Raw genomic sequence first — 20,930 nt, 5'->3', positions numbered from 1 at the left:
TTACTTGATCCTGGTAGATGGTGCGCAGGGTGGCGAGGTCAACTTCGCCGGGGACGAGGAGGATTTCCTGAGCGGATCTTGACATCGTCTACCCTTCGTCTGTGACCGCTGTGGCAAAGTTCTTTTTGATGAATTGAAGTTCGCGATGCAACTGGGAGGTGGAAAAAAGTGAAGGTGCGTGCCGAATTAACAAAGATATTTAAAAGTAAGAGGGACATGCAGCCCTGTGACTTTTGAGGAAATTGACACAGAGATTTGAAATTTTTGAATTTTTAAATGAGCTGTTTCTTGAAACCTCTCTCCTCAATGAAGCTTCAAGTGTGAGTTATTTATGCAGCGGGTGTTCCTCCCTTATCGCCCAAGTAGCACAGTGCAACGAAAATATTGAAATTAAATTGCAATTTGATTTCAATACAACTGTAATTTTTTTACCATTAAACTGCAATATTTTTACATAATTTAGTCGATTTATGGAGATTTTAAACACTCAACAAAATGAGCTCCATGTGTCAGAAAGATTGGCACTATGCAATGCATTGAAAAATTGCAACTTATTCAATTTTACTGCAGTAAGTTTAATTAAACGGGGCTCCTTCAAATTGGAGCTAGGCCATATGCACAACACTCAGTGGAAATGCAATATTGTTAAAATGTAATTACTACTTATTGTAATCCGTGCTACTTGGGTATCAGGCCGCTTTTTTTATCATACCTCACCACACCATGATTAATTGTTGAGGAGAGTATGAATAAAGATAATTTTTGGCCCACATCGCAATTTTAGCTGATTATTATTACTAAAAGGGGTAGTTAAACTGATTTGAATGCATTTGAACCTTTACAGGATGGACCATTTTGATGCACAAATATGCACATCAGTATGTCAGAGCAAAATGGTGCCTGAATTCCAGCTGTTTTAAATTATCAGGATAGAGAGTCCTCGCGTTGGTTCCATTGGCTTTAAATTAAATATTTTCAACTCCAAAACTATCGTTATCGGCGCAAGATAGTCAAGATAGAACTACTGAACTTTTTACAAACAAGGAACTGTATTTAGAGATTTCAAAAGCCAAACCTAACTCGATCTTTCACAAACTATGAGATTTGAGTACCTCTTTGCTCTGAAATATGATGTAGCTCTCTAATTCTCGCAAAAAAGTTGCTTATGTGGTTTATCATTCGATGCAAGTTGTCGGCAGAAGGCGGCTGAGGGATCCAGCTATGTTTTTTTTTTTTATTTGAACGTTTATTTTTGACATGTCACATAAAAAGAGCGATGCACAATCCGAAAAGGAATATGACATTTTTTAGTTAAAAAAAAGCTCCTGCTAAAGTGCTAACCATTAATTAAAATAGGTCTACCGATGAAAGTGAAATCTCACACGATTTTGTCTTATTGTTAGTAATAACAGCAGATTTTACACAGTCAAATTTCTCTATACTTTCAACGGTGTGTCACAAAGCAGGGTGTCTATTGAAAAAATGTTGCAGCTTAGCCTCCTTCTTCATCAACACTTTTAATTTCTTTTAGAATGTAGCGATGAAATCCGAATATTAACTCACGTTCTCCCTCAGTGAACCTTCTCTCAAAATTCCGAGAGCTTCAAAGTGATTTCCGCTGACTTTGAACACATCAAAAATTTCAAATCTCTGCTTCAATTTGCTTGAAAGCCCCGAGAATATGATACAGCTTTTGAATACACCTTCTCGGTAAATTGTTTGAATTATGAAACGGGATAACACTCTGGAATTCTGAAAAATGAAAACGTACCCACAGAAAAATGTTGACCTGCTCGCACAAAAATGAAACAGATACTGGCAGAACTCTCCGATTGGGATTGGGAAAAAAATGGAGGACATATATCGTTCGCAAGAAAAAAATTAAATAATAAACAACCGTTGCCAAGTTCAGAATGCAAATTAGTATCCTCAAGGTTAAGCTTATATCTAATGACAGAAAACTAGGACAACCTTGTAAAAAATTAGGACGGTGACATCACGATAGCAAGTGCAATTCAATGGTGTATATTTAATTTTATACAATTTCATCATTTCGTCCTTTTTTCTCATCGTATTTCATACGCGATCATCACAGAGCGGGTCAATGTGTGAGGGAATACGAGTTTTGCACATCGAGGCAAACTCTACTGCAAGTCAGGATGATTAATTTTCGACACGTTGATGTAATACGTCGCATAGTGGGATGGACATTGAAAGAAGGTGGACATTAATTTTTTTTTTTTTTTTTTTTTTTTTTTTTTTTTTTTTTTTTACTAAGATCACATATATTTTGACGTCCATATCGTCACATTATAAATTTCAAATGGTGTTTCATGAAGGAAATTTTACAAAATTACCAATGGAGCTACTTTTAATCCTCTAAATTTCGTATTAACAGAGAAATAAACTTGAATTTTTCAAAATAATGTCCGACCCCGCCCACTGACTCACTTCACTGTGCGACGCAATTGAGGAGCATTCCGGAAAAGGGGCACATACGCGTATGTGCCCTTTTTCCGGAAATGGCATAAACGGATTCCTTCATCCTAATGTATACCAAATAGAATGTGACGGAAGATAAAAATGGAAATAGCCTCCATGCAAGCTTGGTCTTCGATTTCCTTTCGACATTTTTGTAGTTGTGAATGCATAGCTTAATTGCGCTCCAGCTAGAATTGAGGAGCATTCCGGAAAAGGGCACATACGCGTATGTACCCTTTTTCCGGAAGTGGCAGAAACGGATTCCTCGCATCCCAATGTACTGCTGTCCCGAGTTTCAGCTTAATTGATCAATTTTTTGAGCTAAGAGACCAAGTTTTGTGAGGCTATTTTGTCAGGCGTATTTCATCTATTTGCCCCTGGGTACGGTCGCCGCGACGCGACATTGAGGAGATAGCGCGCAGGGCGCATGGCAGGCAGGCAGGTGATGGGTACTGATATAAGTAAGGATCCCTCACTACAGATGCATCGCTTTGATTCTACTAATGAATGCAATATCATCGGGTTGCAGTGATTGTCTACGCGTTGCACCGGTGACACGTAAAATTTTGTAATTATTAATGATTCAATTTTTAATGGTCTCTTGTGGATTTGCATTTTTCGACTTTTTCGCGTGTTTTGCTGTCTTTTTTATTAACGATGATCGAAAATGATCCACCCGCACGTTCGCGATCGAAATTATGATTTATTTTCGTTTAGAAACTCGTTAAAGTCTTGAAAATTTAGCTTTGAAAGCCAAAACCTATAACCACCGGTCCATTTCCGGAAAAAGGGCACATAACGGAAAATTTTAAAAAATTCCTCCCACAACACGGAAAGAAGTGTAAGTTTTACCAATGGTCGTTATTCATTCTAGGTTGTATGAACGTTGATAGGAGTGCCCCAGTTCCGATGTATGTCATCATCAGTGCCCAGAAAGTAGGAATGAAAACTTCAAATGAGTTTTTCTCACAACTTGTTTTTTCGGTATGTGCCCTTTTTCCGGAAAGCTCCTCAATTGTATTTAGCAAATGGGTGGTTTTTATACGAGGATTAACAATAAACAAGTGGTACGGAATATAACAAAATAATATGAACTATGCAAAACGATAATCCGGGTATCGGAACTTGGCTGTGTTTGAAAACGCCTTCAAATGCGGCGTGATACCTCACGCATTCCGGAGAGTTCAAATAATTGTATCATTGCGCCGTAAGAATGTGACGGAAGATTACAATTGAAATAGTCTTCATGCACGCGGGTTTTTTCGATTTCCTCTGACATTTTTGCAGTGGTGGATGCATAGCTGAATTGCGCTCCAGCTAGAATTGGATTTAGCAAATGGGTGGTTTTTATACGAGGATTAAGAATAAACAAGTGGTACGGAATATAACAATGGCTGGATATTAATTGGCGTGTTTTGCTTTATATCGATTGATCAACCATGTAAACCTATAAAAAATGATTGATGAACAGAGTGTTCGCAACGAACACCTTAATAATCGATTCTTTACCATAGTTTCAGATGGGTAAATGTCGATAATTCATCATTCACACCTCGCCACTGTAGTTAGTCTATCGCCCCCCCTCCCCCTTAATCTGCATTAACAACCTGTCTCAACCAAAAGAATCGCTCTATTCTCTCCTCTCGTTCTCTGGCTATCACTTAGTTCATCAATTTTAACAATCAGCCCATTAAAAGCGTCCTCCTGAGGGCCCGTAAATTCCTAGCTGCTTTAGGGCTGAAAACTTCCCCCCTGGTCTTATTACTTGGGCGTATTTCTATCAAACGGAACTAAGTGCCATAGGGGGAGGAAGGGAGAGGGGGGCTTAGATTGGTGGGTGTTGCGGAACGCGATGCTCGTTCCGTCCTACTCGCAGTGCTTTTCCATGGCGCTTAGTTCCGTTTGACAGAACGCGCTATCCGGGATTCTAAAATCCTCAAAAGGAACTCAATTCGGCGCTAAGTTCCGTTTAACAGAAATGAGTCCACTTATCAGTCAGTGCAGCAAATTCAACGATTAGGGCCCTGTCCACACGAGCGCAGTTCCCGGAACTTATTCCTCGAACTGCTGAGTTCCCGGAAGTTATTTCTTGAAACGAGGCATGCTGTTCACACGAGTTCGCCCAAACTGGAACCGGAACTTCAATAAAACTATACAATGGACCACTAGATAAGGTACGAATTTCAGCATTCTGATACATGTTTCTTAACCAAAATTCTACGTAACACGATGCACACAACGAAAATTACCGAAATTATTTCCTTACGAAGATATTTAATGATTCTTAATGCGTGAATTCAAACCACCCGCTCATGAAAACTCAATGCTCTACGTGATTCACATCGCGCGCTAAACGTTATCATGACAGTCTCTGCGATATAAAAATCTGGCAACCTCAATCTTGACGCTTTGGCTCAGTTATAGCAAATTGCTAATAGTTTGAACAACACATGATGGGAAATGAACATTGTTCGATTGAGAAGCTTGCTGAAACCGTTGTAGTGGGCGATTTGACTCACGTAGAGTTTTGAGTTTCTTGTGAGCGGGCAGTTCAAATTCCTCATAACCAATGTGAAATAAAAACGTTAATATCTTCGTTAGGAGTTGGTTTCCATAATTTTCGTTGTGTGAATCGTTTTCTACGTGAAATTCTGGTTAAGAAACATGCATCAGATCGCTTAAATTCGTACCTTGTCTAGTGGTCCATTATTGCAAAATAATAGATTATTACGACCGCCAAAGTAACAAAACTAAATGTCAAGATATGTAAAGGACGTAAAAAACAAAAACAAGCAAATTCACATGAAAATTAACATATGTAGAAGCTCGGAGTACGGGGGAAGTTCTGGGTTTTGTAGGAATAAGTTTTAGCTCAGCTAAAAACTTGTTCCGGGAACAAGTTCCTCGAAATAAGTTCCGCGAACCGCGCTCGTGTGGAGAAGGCCTAATGAAAAGGACTTACCGACACAGGCCCTCGGGCCATCCCCGAAAGGCAAGTATGATCCTGGGACGATGTTATGAAGATTCTCATCAGAGAAACGATCTGGGTCGAAGACTTCCGGGTTTGGGAAGTATTTTGGGTCGTGGTGGAGGGACAATATCGGGATGAAGCAGTCGACACCTTCTTCTACGAGGACAGACGTCCCCGGGATTCGGAAGGGTTCGGTGCAGGTCCTTCCTAACACTACCGACACCGGATACTTTCGCAGTGTTTCTGCCATGGAACAGAGAGGGTAAGATGCCATGAGAAAAAAGTCCAGTCTCGATTGTTTAATTTGACACAAAAGAGGATTTGACAGAAATGGAGATGTTGCATGTGTGAGGAATTTGCGATTTGACTGTTGATTCATATGTAAAAGTTCGCGAGAAACACGGTGGTGCTACTGGTTTTCTCTGAAATCAACTCCCAAGCTCAAAAAAAGCTCTCAAGTTGAGGCCAAAATGGAGGGGATATCCACTCTACCATGATAGTTCACCTCTACATCAAAACAAACTCTCCATGCAAAGATAGGAAGCAAATACATTAGCAGGGTTGCCGTGTTTTCAGTTTTTGAGTCTCCAAATAAAGTGGCAGCCCTGTCAATGTATTTACTCCCTATATGTGCATGGAGAGTTTGTCTTGATGTAGATGTGGATTCTCAGTGTAGGGTGGGATATCTCCTCCATTATGGCCTCAACTTGAGAGCTTTTTTTGAGCTTGGGAGTTGATTTCAGAGAAAACAGTGGCACCATCGTGTTTCTCACGAACTTTTACATTATAATCAACAGTCAAATCGCAAATTCCTTACACATGCAACATCTTCATTGTAATTTCGTCACCTGCCGGCCAAAGTATCGCAAGCGCCATGCGACGTTTGAAAATTTCCGCCGCCGTTTTATTTTTTTACAGAGAAATTGTTCAAAAAAACTGTCCGAAAATTTCACTGAATTTTCTTTGAGCTGCGGATACAATTCAGTAAAATTTTCAAACAGATTCAACCAACAGTTTTTCTGTAAAAGAATAAAATGACGGCGTAAATTTTGAAACTTCGCATGACGCTTGTGAGACTTTGGCCGGAGAGTGACGATGTATAGCTTGAATCTTGAATGAGGCATAGACAAGAGGATTTCGTACGGCTGTAGGATATTTATACTTTTCCCCACGTAAATATCCATGAAAAACACCATTTATCAGAAAGTTCAAAAAATCATTTCTGAGGGGACAAAAAGCTAATTAAAATCGGACAATCAAAAACCTACAGTCCAGTTGACGTAGTAAGGCAATACCTCAGGCTGAAATCAGCCTGTACCAGTACAGGCTGTTCTCGCCCGCGTTTCGGGCTCTGTGCCGCGAAATGAAGTTTAATTTAATTCGGTCGTTGCGAAATAACCCGCATAAGTATGTGTCGAAATCGTCCGGATTTCGGATTGTAAGTTCGTCATAACCTTGAATAGTGGCGATTTTTACGTGTTGGCAACAATGGGTTTCATTCATTAGTTATCATTAAAATAATATGCACTCCAATAAAGACGCATGCTGATTTATATTATCGTACCTACATGGAAAAATAATTATCATGTCTGTGCCACCCTTTGACCGTGCTATCATTTTACGCTTTTCGTGGGACTCTGAAAGCCTAAAAACTCGACCTGTATGACTTTATTCTCCGCAAAAAATGGAGAGAAACAGTGTGATTCTCGAAAAAAAATATCCATCGAAGCTTGTTTGGAACTTATTTCAGAAGTTTGAATTAATTATTATTACTTTTTTTTATATAAATCCTGTCACCATTTTTTACATTGGACCCGGGGCTTCATGAAAGCCTATAAAACTCAAAAATCGATCAGATATTGGCACAGATTTTCTTTATCAAATGGATTCAGATGACACTATTTTTTATAAAAAGTTACTTTCGGCTGTCTCACTTAGAATGGATTTTTATACAAGATTCAATCAGAGGAAAAACATCGTTACGAACTTGAAACGTCGAATTTCATCTGAAGTTCCTGTAAATTTCAAGGAAAAATATACATATCTTCCATCAAAAATAACTATTTTCTGAGAGGAAATTTGGCAACTCTCGAATGTTCATACGGCGTTTTTCCTTAACACGGCAGAATAAGTCTCGATAAATCAGAGAACAGAGACTTTTCGGCTGGTTGGGCTAGTGAGACCTAATTCTCTATGCCGATTACGCTTTCACATTCAAAAATTCTCACCGGATATGACTTGTTCCATATACTGGAGATTCTTGAGTTGGTCGTAGGGTAGTTGGACGGCGGCGGGGGTCTTAAGGCTCTGGAGCTCCTGAAACATCTTGTCTTGTACGTCCGGGCGATGTGCTACCTCGAAGAGACAGAACGCGAACACAACCGCTACTGCGTCGTAACCGACCGCCAGAAATGCACTCACCACCCCCATCATCACATCATCCGTTATCACTGAGACTGAGAGCAAAGTCGAGTTTACCACAGATACAAATTTTTAAGAGCAGCCCGAGACAATGGTAACGGTAGAAACTACAAAGGGGGGAAACGGGAAACAAGGCTAAAATACACAATTAATAGTCTGTACTGCCGTGCTTAGGAAGAACGCCGTATGAACATTCGAGAGTTGCCAAATTTCCTTCACTAAAATGTCTATTTTTTAGGAAATTTATGAGTATTTTTCTCTGAAATTTTCAGGAACTTTGGGTGAAATTGCGAGCAAATTATCTAAAAAATTGGAAGAAAAATATTCATGAGTTTTATCGGGAAAGTCGTGTTTTATCATAGGATATTTGGCAACGCCTAAAGGTTCATACGGCGTTTTTCCGTAGCACAGAAGTGTAGGGCTCAGGTTTTTATCGTTTTTATTACATTTTTATTGTAATTTCCGACTGAAAATGACTCAGTTTTGAGTCGGAACGTCTCGGTTTTTATTCATTGGGTATTTTAGCCTTGTTTTCCGTTTCCCCTTGTCTTTTTCTAGTTTTTTACACTGATATATGTACCTTGAAGTCACTATTCACAGCATAAATTTGAGTGTAACTCTTATACCTTTGTAGGTTCTTAAGGTTCCTTATTGTTACCCTTCTAAACGAAGGGAAGAACAACAAAAAAAGAAGATAGAGGAGGAGTAGAAATCCTATCAGAATTTTAGGTTTCGGTAGTGCGTCTGTACGAGAGACGCACTCGATGGTCAATTATTAGACAGAGTTCATCAGAGAGCAACCAACCCACGTTAAGTTGAAACTGAGCAAAAGGGTTTTAAATGTAATTCCTGCATAAGGCTTAATGTAGAACATAGAATTTAACCCCTCTTTCCGTAAACCAATTTCTTTTTTTCGACTTTCAGTTTTTGGCAGGAGAAGATATACGGCCTAGAGAACTCAAAAACACTCTTAAATCAATTTTTCCGAAAATGTGGCTGGTTCCTCTCCGATAAACTCGGTGCAAATGAGGTTCTTTTCATTGATTGGATAGGTTTGAATGTGAAAAACCACTAAGCCAAGGTGTTATTTTGAGCATTATTTTGAGAAAAGCTTCGGCAATGATTTAATAAAATAGTATTCTCAAAATAACACCTTGGCTTTGTGGTTTTTCACATTCAAACCTATCCAATCTTAACTGGTGTTACAGTGATTTCATCACTATGCTCAAATATCTTTTCATTGAGGTTACCGTCAGCGGCGGTTTGAGGGTTATTCTGCTCAGCGTGACGCAGGTTGACGAGGATCTGAAGGAAATCCTTTCTCGTCTCTCCCTCGGCGGTGCTCTTCATCTGAACGGTGTCCCTGATGATCCTCTCGAAGAACTCTTCGACTTCCTTCTCGGCCGACCGGAGGCCGAGGAGTTTGACCAGTCGCGGAGAAAGCAGCTGCACCAGCATCCCAAAGAAGCGGCTCCACGAGAAGACCATCGCGCGGTCCATCATCCGCTTCAGCTCGTCGTTCGGGTCCTAAAAAATAGAGAGAAAGAAAACCTGGGTCATATCTTCAAAATTTGAATATATCGGGCTCATCTAGAGACAATTGCTAACGATAACAGCAGGTTGATCTCCGAGGAGTTGAAATAGTTGCTCAATGTGAAGCAGTGGCGTGGCGTGAATTGCGATATATCGATTGTTCTGCCATTTAAACCTATGGAAAAGGATCGATAAACAGGGTGTTCGCAGCGAACACCTTAATAATCGATTCTTTACCGTAGGTTTAAATGACATGACAATCGATATATCGCAATTCACGCCACGCCACTGATGTGAAGGCATGCATACGGCTCTTCCCAACAATAACTCATCGTTCTGAAGAGAAAATATTTTTCTTCGGAACACTAACTGATTTCTCTGGCGAGAAAATAATTCTCTCCGTAACACTGAGTAATTATTGATCAAGAGAGAAAATTCGTTTGCAGTGTCAACAAAACCTCCGCTCCTATTTTATTTTTTTGAGGGAGAACAAATCAATATCATCCCTTGAAGTTTTCACAGAGTTTCTTCCCCACAGATAAAGCAGTTTAGGAAAGTTAGTCCGAGATCCTTGGTATATTGGTTGCACCGTCGGATAATCTTCATCGCATGTTTCAAAATTTCCGCTCCACTGGAAAATAAAATAAAAAACACATTAGATCCAAAGTCCAGATTCTTAAAAACATCGACAAGAAAAAGTACTCTTGATTCAACCAGAATCTAGCTTAAATCAAGAAACAATCCTCTTAATTTAAGTGGATTAAGTTTTGATTCAAGCAAAAATCCGATTGAATTAGGAGTATTTTTTCTTGTTAATGTTTTCAAGAGTCTGGACTCTAGATCCAAGCGACTTTTTTCCGAACTGATCAATTTTTAATCAAACCTGAATGGCATCGCTCTTGATGCCCAGCGCGGAGGCGGCGATAATCTCCATGGAGAAGTTGCCCATGAGCTCTTTGGCACAGAGTTCTATTTCTTCCTTCTCTCCCTCTGAGCACAGCCGCAAAATGTGAGCATCCAGTCGCTCCGCGCAGCCCTGAAGCGTCTGGTACATGAGTCGCAGCTTTGCTGAGCTGAACGCTTGAGCTACCTGATAAAAAAAAATGATAAAAAATAAAATAAATAAACGGATGATCGCGTGACGCTTAAAAATTTCAGATGTTTAAAGGACGTTCCGAAGTCCCAACAACCCCAACCAGATACAGTGAAAAGAAATTCAAGAGGGAACGATTAAAAACGAGTGGTAGACTACACTCAACCATCAACATCCCTCCCGGTGGTTGGGAAATAATTTAACTATTTTAAGAACACGGATCATCTCCAATTGTGACACTAAGCGACACACAAAGATAATTTCCTTTCCTCAGAGCAGAATTTCTTTTCAACGGAAGAGAAAATAAATTACCTTTCCTCCGAAAAGAATTTCCTTCCATAGGAAAAAATAATTCTCCTCTTTCGAAAGCCTGTCCTTTTCCTTCAAAAGGCTTTTCTTTTCTATGGAAAAGATATTTTCCTTTCCTCAGTAAAGACTTTTTTTCAAAGGAAAAGATAGTTTTTCTTTTTTCCGAAAAACTTTTATTTTCAAAAGAAAATAAAATTTTCTTTCTACCGAGGGGCGTTTCTTTTCGACAGAAAACAAAATATCCTTCCTTCCGGAAAGAGTTTCTTTTCTCCAGAAAATATACTTTTCCTTATGCAAAAAACTTGTCCTTTCCAAAGAAAATCGTTTTTTCCTTCCACCATGACTACTTCTATTCGCCGAATTACTTCTGTTCCAGAGCAGGGAGAGCGCTTCACGCCATTTTCCTCCAATTTGAGGACTGTACAGTCGCCCAAATCTGTACTAACCAGCTTATTGGATTTGTGCCTGCCGGCTCTTTCCATGTCATTTTTTTCAACGGGATCACACTCCGCTGCCCCTCTCTAAGGCTGGATGTGGCAGTCGTGGTACGGCGCACAGTGGATCGAGTCAATAGGAAATGTCGGACAAAATTTGGAAACCTTAAACGCTTATAACTCCGTTTATACAAAAATTTGAGGTTCCAAAAGTGTTCCAATGGTTTTCTCGGGAAATTTTCTTCGTAAAGCATCCCTAGAAATTTAAAATTGGACGAAATAAACACCGGAATTCTCAGTTTTAGTCAAAAATTTCATGTCCGACCTCTCTAATTGACTCGATCCACTGTGCGGCGGACTGTGTTTATTGATATCGTCCAAAAGCTTTCGTCCTCGCAACTAGGAGAAATATGGACCGATCTGGAAAGGTTTTATGCTTGTTTCGATATTATTATAGGAGCCACGACGAGCCACCGACGCGACGGTAGGATCTTTCGTCAACGGCCACTTCACGTTGAAAGCACCGGTTTTCGTCCTCGTACTCCTCGTTGAGGAAATGAACAACTCTTTAAAGAGCCTTATGCAAAAACGGCCAAATCCCCCGTAGCTCCGATTGCTTCCATTTTTTAGTATGCTATTTTACCATAACAAAGGGCCCCGTTTCTGATAATTTCAAGTCCAAAAAAAATTTTCCCGCGCTTTGGCGGCGTTGCCAAGTTGCAACCTTAAAAATTCGATAACTTTTGAACCAATTGAGTTATTGATCTGCGGTTTGCGCTAAAATTCTTTAAAAATTATGAACTTTTGTTTTATGTATGGTTTTTGGATAGAACGTAACATTAAACTTATGATTCACCTCTTTTTTTGGATTTTTGATCCGTCGAATTTTACGTGTTCGTAAGTACCCAAAAAAGCCATTTTTTGATTTTAAAAAAAATATGTCCAATCGATTTCTCGTCTGATTCCGCATCTATCGATATGTCATACTTGGCGGAGAAACGATTGGTATAGAAGTTACGACCATTTTTATACGCGGGTTTCGACGCGCCGTACCCATTCCGCACCGTTACAGCCGTCCTGGGCTCCTCGCCGCGTGGCCTATAGCGACTGGTTCATCGACTTTACTCAACTTTTTAGTTTTAACTGACTTACTAAAGAGATAATTTGTAATAATAAAGTTTTTGTGCCCAGTGATTTGTTGTTCTAACCCATAGTTAATAGCCAGTTCTAAGTGTCAGAGACCATCCAGGCAAACGAATAATGTAGAATAAGTAGAAAATGACTGAGATAAGTGACTGTTCGAAGCTGTGACGGAAAGAGAACTGATATTTGGGCTACATTTTGCAATAAGGAACTAGAATTATCGGCTCCTTTAAGAAACAACGTATGTGCTTTTAGTTTCTTTAGGCAAATAAGTGCTTTTACGGATAGGTCAGAAATTATGGTACCTCATGCCAGAATGACGTTTATTTAGCGAGAGATATTAGAAGCATACCTGCGGGGTTATTAGGAAGTATTAATTACCTTTGGATCGATTAGAAATCTGGGATTAGATAGACAAAAGTTAGTTCGCAGTGCAGATAGTGCAAATAATGTCGTCAGGAATAGACCTCTATTTCGAAAAAATGATAATGTAATTACATACATCTATTCTTGAACAAAACTTATAGTCTCTGTGAAGCTCTTTAAAATGATGGATATCGATGAAGATTATTAGCGTAACTTGAAATGGATATTTATACGTATTAATTGAGAACGACAGTATTCAAAAGTAGGGAAAACGTAACATTACAATCTTCCTTTTCATCGCAACGGAATCAGTGGCGTGGCATGAATTGCGATATATCGATTGTTATGCCATTTAAACCTACGTAAAAGGATCGATAAACAGGGTGTTCGCAGCGAAAACCTTAATAATCGATTCTTTACCATAGGTTTAGATGGCATAACAATCGATAAATCGCAATTCACGCCACGCCACTGTGAGGTTCAGTATACTCCGTTTTCCGCGAGAGATGAGGATTTTGTATGATACCACTATTTTAACGCCAGTGCGCGCGGCTAGTATCGCGCTCAAATTGAGGGCGCACAATCGTGAGAAGAGAACAAAAGTGAGGGCGGATACAGCTTTAAAGTGAAGTATTCAGCTGCCGCTTCTTGTTTTCTGCGTTTAATTGTGTGATTCAAATTTGACCATTTTGATCAAACAATTACTTGTTTGCGATTGAAGTGCAATCAGTGTTCGAAACTCACTTTTGAGTTTCAGGAGCCATGTGGCGCATCAAGCCCGATTTTTAGGCGCCATTGAAGATTTTTCAGGGGCCAAATTGACTCTTTGCCTATATTTTACGCATATTTATTTAGTTAGATGCAAGATGTTTTCGTAACAGAACTAGTAAGTAGCTGTAACTTGGGTAAGACAAAAGCACTAAGAATGAAATTGTGAAGAATAGAAATAGAGTTTCTTTTTAATTCAAATAGATTTGTTTTCTTTCTTTATGTGACTTCTTATGAAAATCAAGATTTTTCGGGAGCAATTTTTAGGGGCCACGTTGACGCAGTACCTTCATTTTTTAGGTGCCATGACCGATTTTTTAGGCGCATTTGGCGCGTTGGCGCCTGTGAGTTTCGAACACTGAGTGCAATATTAGTATTTTTAAAAAAAAACGAATGAAAGAAGATGCGGTAATATTTTTAATTGCAATAAATAAGATGTAAATAACGATTTTGTCTCTCAAGTCACCGATTCTTCTCCCTGAGATAACAACGGAAATTTTCGAGTTCAGGTAAAGTGATCGATAATTAAAGTGACAGTATGGGAACACACTCTCAAAGGCGCAAGTGAAACTATTTATAAAGTCCCGAGGGGTTTTCTTCATAGAGAAGAATGCCTCTGCAAGTTATAAGTATATCGGATTATAGCCGATGTCTCATATTATCCAATCATCACTTTTGCACTTAAAGACTAATGGAAGCCTTTCATTTACCCATCATTCAGAACTACTCAATACTCTTGATACGCGCGTTATTTGATTAGGAACGGTTGTTGGAATAATTATTTTTAGCGCAACTCTTACTCGGAAATGGATAAACCACGATATTTTAATACGCTAGTATAGACAAAAACTATTTGTCTTTAAGCTTTGTATACCTCTGTACTAAAACGAAAATAAATTAAATTTAACAATTCAACAACGACAAAATGATATTCTGGGACTTTCTCAGAGCATCCGCGGAAAAAAAGCTTGTATGCGGAGACAAAATTCGAGAAGGTCAATCGGACTGCATTCTGCAATTAGGAACTACAATTTCTGGCTCTGTTCAGGAACAACGTATGTGCCATTAGTTTCCCTATGCACAAAAGTGTTTTTACGGATGATGCAGAAATTGTTGTTCCAAATTGCAAAATGGAGTCCAATTGGATTTACCTGACTTTTTTGCGACTATCCTCCTTCTCTCCTCCTTCCCTTTTCCTCCTTTCCTGATCTTCCTTTTTTGTTTTGGAATATCCAAGCAAAAAATTAGCTTGCATCGGAGACACAATGCGGGGCGATGAATTGGACTGCATTCTGCAATTAGGAACTAAAATTTCTGGCTCTGTGTAGGAACAACGTATGTGCCATTAGATTCCCTATGCACAAAAGTGTTTTTGCGGATGATGCAGAAATTGTTGTTCCAAATTGCAAAATAAAGTCCAATAATTGGATTTACCTAACTTTTTTGCGACTTACGGAATATCCAAGCAAAAAATTAGCTTGCATCGAATATACATCAAAGGTCGATTGGACTGCATTTTTCGATTGAGAACTACGATTTCTGGCTTAGTTTAGGAACAACGAATGTGCCATTAGTTTCCCTATGCACAAAAGTTTTTACAAATGAGACAAATATTGTAGTTCCGAATTGCAAAATGAAGTCCAATTGGAATTACCTAACCTTTCTTGCAAGTCACACCTCCCAGTTTAGAGCAAAAACTGTTGCAAGTTGCTTCTTATTTCAGTGCACGCATGGTGATTCCGTGACAATTTTGAGAACGGAGAAAAAACTACGTTGTTTTGAACGCAAAATAAAGTTCTGCGTTGATGAATTTTTCCCCATTATCATCACATTATAGACGCTCTTGTTTCTGGAACATTCTGGAACAGTTCATTTAGAAATTTCCTCTCTTTTTCGCCCCTCCCCAAAGGGTTTTGGGTTAAGTATTTTTCTTTTGTTTTGAACTTTTACGGACTTTTACCCCTCCCTTCCCCCAAAAAATACATCCTCACAGCGTTCTTTTCGTTTCTTATTGTTTACACAATTTAATCCTTTTTCATTGTTTTGTAGTCTCGAAGTTTCTCGAAGAACAGAACAGGGATTTTAAATCCTGTTTTCAATAAAGAGATCCCTCCACCTCATTGGAACAAAAGGAATGCATTTTTGTCCTTTTGTTCCGTGAAATTCGGGTTTCCCGCCACAGGACAACGAGGAAATTACATTGTTTCTAAATTACATCGTAATTGCAGGAGGGGTCAGCAGAGGGGGGTGGGAATTTTGGAGGTGGCTACAGACCAACCGAGCTTACAAAAGGGAGACCCCTTCCCTAAAGTTCAATCAGTGTGAGTTTAGAAAGCGAAGAAGTTCCATGGGTGAACAGGTCAGAGGGTAAGTGGTTCAGTGGCTTAGTTGTTTAGTGGTTCAGTGGTTCAGTGGTTCAGTGGTTCAGTGGTTCAGTGGTTCAGTGGTTCAGTGGTTCAGTGGTTCAGTGGTTCAGTGCTTCAGTGCTTCAGTAATTCAGTGCTTCTGTGTTTCAGTGTTTCAGTGTTTCAGTGTTTCAGCGTTTCAGTGTTTCAGTGGTAGTGATTACACTAGTGGTACACTGCAGTCAGCAACCGGAATTCCAACATTTGTAGTAACTCAATTTGGATTAAGCCCCTAATATGTAAGTGAACCTTATAGCTTACTCATTCCTTCTATTTTTATACACTTGAAATTTTGATAGTTTTAATTTTAAATTTTTTATTTTTTCAAATTTTTATTTCTCCAATTTAAACATTTCAAATTTAAATTTTTAATTACAAATTTCAAATTTTGAATTTTCAAATTTTTAATTTTTATTTTTCAAAGTTAAATAAAGCAGTCATTTTTCAAATTGAAATTTTTTCGCTTATAAATTATAAATTTTAGGTATATTCTATAGTATTTTATCATTACTACGGCCGTACCAGGTTTACATTTTTATTAATCATCGTTTTAGGTACTCGTATTTTCAGAAAAAAGATAAAGGAAAAAGAAGGTAAATAAATAAAAAAGGAAAAAGGAAAGTAATAATATTTTATTCCAATTCATTCGAATTCTATGGATCAACAGTATATTAAGGTGATTCGATGGACGCCATATTTTGTGTCAGAACGGCATGCGATATATCGCATCAATTAGTTCCATTTTTTTAGGTACTTGTCATTTTTCTTCAATTTTGAAATCGCAATTCTGTTGTCAGGAGACTAAAGTACTCACTTACCAATTTGAACAAAGAAATTCAACGTAATAAAGGCGTGGTTTTTTTTTTTAGAGAGAAAATATCGCATTCGAAAGCAGTTTCAATATCAGTATCGAATGCGATGTTTTCTCTCAAAAAAAAAACCACGCCTTTATTACGTTGAATTTCTTTGTTAAAATTGGTAAGTGAGTGCTTTAGTCTCCTGACGACAGAATTGCAATCTCAAAATATAGAAAAATGACGAGTAGCTGACAAAATGAAACCAATTGATGCGAGAAATCGCATGCCGTTCTGACACAAAATATGGCGTTCATCGAATCACCTTCATTGTTTTCCTGCAATTTGCACAGATCTACACAACCAAAAAAACCCTTAGATTGTGAAAACTTTCTTGAATTCTTGAGTAATTTTCAGCGCTTATTCTGAAAAAATAAACGAGAATCAACCCTCAAAATCGCAGATTTTTTAATAGAAATGAACATTCGTTTGGTTAAAGTTTAAAAGTAATCAATCAAAGTATTCATTAATTGGACTGCATTTTGCAATATGGAACTATAAATTCTAGCCCGGTTTAAAAACAACGTATGTGCCATTAGTTTGCACTATGCACATAAGTGTTTTTTCAGATGAGCCAGAATTTATAGGTCCAAATTGCAAAATGTTGTCAAATTGTCCAATCGCTCTCATGCTTTTTGACTTGTATTATTGCTATTTTTCTTTCAGGTCATTTTTTTGAATTTTTGAATCTTGAGTAATTTTTAGCGCCTAGTCAAAAAAATAAACGAAATCAAAATCCCAGAATTTTTAGAAGATGGTCATATTTGCGAGGTTAAAATTGATTGATAATCAATTCAATTATTCATTAATTTCCCAATTATTTTCATGCTTTTAGACTTTTAATAATTCTTTTTTTTTTTTTTGTTTGTTTCAGGTTATTTTGCATCCAGAATCGCATCAAAATACATTGATTAAATAAAAAATGCGCAACTACACCTCCACGTTTGAAAATCTCCGATTGTGTTCCACTTTCAGAAAAGAAAAGTAACCGAGGAATCTCCCTCAAATTCTCCGTAAATATTATAGAATGAGTGAAAAACTCATATTAATGAAAAACTCATATTAATGAAAAACTGCTGATTAGTTCTGGTTGAAAATAACAAAATAAGAGCAGAGATTTGCGACGTCACAGTCAAAGATAAGTATTTTCAACCTTCAGATATCGATATTCGAACTCTCGTTAAAGTTTTAGTAAAAAAAAAAAAAAAATTGCGCACAGGCTATAATTTTAATTTACGGGTGATTTCACGATAACAGGAATAGTTAAAATGTGAAATACCTTAGAAATAAAAGTGCACCAATTTCAACAGGATTTCATTACCTCATTTTAAAGGTATTAAACTTCCTTTTTCCAGCTTTGGCACGCTCCATTTTGATTCAGTGCAAAGTTAAAGTGATTGATAAACAAGCCATTGAATCAGGTACCTATCAGCGCTTCCCGCGGGACTGCTGGAGGTCCATACGTAAACATGGCGGCCCTGCCAAAATGTGTCGGTTACGTAACAGACACAGCGTAACCGACACTCAAAAATGTGAGATTAAAGATGATACAAAAGATGAAACTTGTCAATTCTTGAATTAGGAGGTGGAATTAATGCTGCCTTAAAAGTTTTCTAAACTTTGGAGACCTCCTTTTAGTTTAATACTATTTAATTGAGGTTTTTGCGTAGTGAGGAATTAGTGCTACACACGTAAAAATCATTGGTTTTCATAATAATTTAAGTTTTCATTGTAAAAAAAACTGACTTATCAGTAATGGTTTTGTCAAGAAGACTTCAGCGAACAATTTGATGGCAGTTTTGAAACTCCTGACTCCATCTGGCGAGATAAACACTGCACTTAATACAACTGCAAAAATTTGTTGCCAAATGTGGCGACACCTCTTTCTTATGACTTTTCTCGCTCAATAATAAACATTTCAGTTCAAACTGGCAATTTTCTTGAACACTAGAGTCTCTTTTCAGCAAATATTGCCAAAGAGTTCATGATCAGTGCTGATTTGTTACCGCAAATTGCTCTTTTGCTTCAAAATCGGGGTTGGCGACGCGTAACCGATCGGACATTTTCGGCGTTTAAAGTCTCATATTATTAAATATAATAATAATTCATCATATTTTTTTAGCATGGATAGGTTCAGGGACATCATTCCTATTGATTAATTAATTTGTTTTCAATCGTTTTGCCCTATGTCGTTCATAACCCACGGCGACACGACTATTCCTATTATCGTGAAATCACCCTTACATTAGATCTTTAGCAGCTCTGCTTCCTTCATTTTTCTATTTTTCCAGATCGGCAAAATAGTAATGAAGTTTACGGCATTTTGCTTTTTGAATGAAATCAACTTATTTTATGGGACTAAATTTTTATTTTTCCTCTTCAAAGGCTTCATGCTAATTTTTCTTTCTCCTTTCTCGTGTATTTATCTCTTCTAAATTGACAAGAGACAGGGTCAGAGCACAAGCTACTTTCAGCATACTGATCGCGGATAAAATTGCTTTACAGAATTGGTAGTTTTTCTCATACATCATATTAATTTTTCTCTCCGTGTATTTTTCAAATCTTTATCATGTTTTTTCTTTATCTATTTCTTTTTACATCGATAAGAAACAAACACAGTGAAAGTTGTTTCATCTTCTTTTATATATTCTAAATATCTCAAACTAATTTTCCATTTTTTCTTCTTCTTTCAGATTGGCAAGAAACGGGCGCAGTGAAAGCAGTTCATACCTAATTTTATTTTGCTCTTTTCATTTTATTTCGTAACTACCTCTTATTAATTTCTCTTTCTTTATTCATTCTTTCTTCCATCTTTCATTAGCGTCTCCTCTGAAGACCCAGATACACCTGCGAATTAGAAGCGCTTGTTGAAAGTGAAACACCAATAGGAAAGGAAGATTTTGATAGCTAGACGTCGAGCGATTGAAATCCCGGTTTCCTATTGATGTTTCACTTTTAACAAGCGCTTCTAACTTGCAAGTGTATCTGCCACTTTACACCATTTGCAGTTGAAGTACATATTGTCATTGGACGTATTTCTGTCAAGCGAAACTATGTGCCTTAAGACATGAGCCCTGAGACCCATAAAAATACATGCATAACAGGGCTCACGTCATAATGCACATAGTTCCGTTTAACAGAAATACATCCGATTGAAACTACTAATTCTTTTTCTCTCACAAAAGCACTTATCTGCAAACTGCTAATATTTCTGAAATAAGACAAATTATCAATTCCTCTACTGTACAGCATGGTCCAATTTAGACGTATCATAAAGTCACATTTTGATCATTGAATCGCTCATTAATGATGTTTGATATTTTAAGTATTTAAAATCAGAACAATTATAATTTGACTGCATTTTGCTATTTGGAACTATAAATTCTAGCTTATCTGAAAAAAACATTTACGTGCATAGGGAAACTAATGGCACATTCGTTCTTTTTAAACCGGGCCAGACTTTATAGTTCCAAATTGCAAAATGCAATCCAATTATGCTGCATTCAAAAAGCCACTTGAAATGACTAATTATTTGCTCACAGAATAAATAGCTCAGGAGAACAAATAGCGTAAAAACAATTGCACTAAGGTGATTCGATGGACGCCATATTATGTGTCAGAGCAACATACGATATCGCATCGACTGGTTCCATTTTTTCAGCTACCCATTATTTTTCTCGAAGTTGTTGTGAGGAGACTGAGGAATTCACTTAACAATTTTGACAAACAAATTTTACTTAATAAAGCCGTGGTTTTTTTAGAGGAAAAATATCGCACTCGATACTGATATCGAAACTGCACTCGAGTGCCATATTTTCTCTCTAAAAAAACCACGCCTTTATTACGTTGAATTTGTTTGTAAAAATTGGTGAGGGAATTCTTCAGTCTCCTGACAACAGAATTGCGATCTCAAAATTCGAGAAAAATGACGAGTGGCTGAAAAAATGGAACTAATCGATGCGACACAAAATATGGCGTCCATCGAATCACCTTAAGTTCCAAATATTTGCACGGAATGAATTTAGCATTAGACAAGAGGAGGTATGAGTTTTGACAAATATATTAAGCAAAAATTAAAACTAATTTGTTATAAAAGTTTTTATTTTCAAGTTAGGTTTAGGTTAAGAACTAATCATTCCTTTTTTTTCTTCT

The 20,930-nt window shown here is 37.7% G+C and overlaps 1 protein-coding gene across 1 annotated transcript in view; it reads right to left on the bottom strand.

Moving 5' to 3' along the window:
- LOC109031188 (cytochrome P450 9e2) overlaps positions 1–20,930 on the bottom strand; it is a 39,913-nt gene that overhangs the window by 8,607 nt on the left and 10,376 nt on the right. The window contains exons 4-7 of the mRNA XM_072299212.1: positions 10,290–10,496; positions 9,124–9,400; positions 7,681–7,908; positions 5,444–5,695 (exon numbers count right to left, since the gene is read on the bottom strand). Of these exons, the coding sequence (XP_072155313.1) occupies positions 5,444–5,695; positions 7,681–7,908; positions 9,124–9,400; positions 10,290–10,496 (964 nt within the window). The remainder of the gene's footprint in view (positions 1–5,443; positions 5,696–7,680; positions 7,909–9,123; positions 9,401–10,289; positions 10,497–20,930) is intronic.

The sequence above is a fragment of the Bemisia tabaci genome, chromosome 4, assembly GCF_918797505.1.
Source record: "Bemisia tabaci chromosome 4, PGI_BMITA_v3".
Lineage (NCBI taxonomy): Eukaryota > Metazoa > Arthropoda > Insecta > Hemiptera > Aleyrodidae > Bemisia > Bemisia tabaci.
This window is presented reverse-complemented; position numbering and strand designations above follow the sequence as displayed.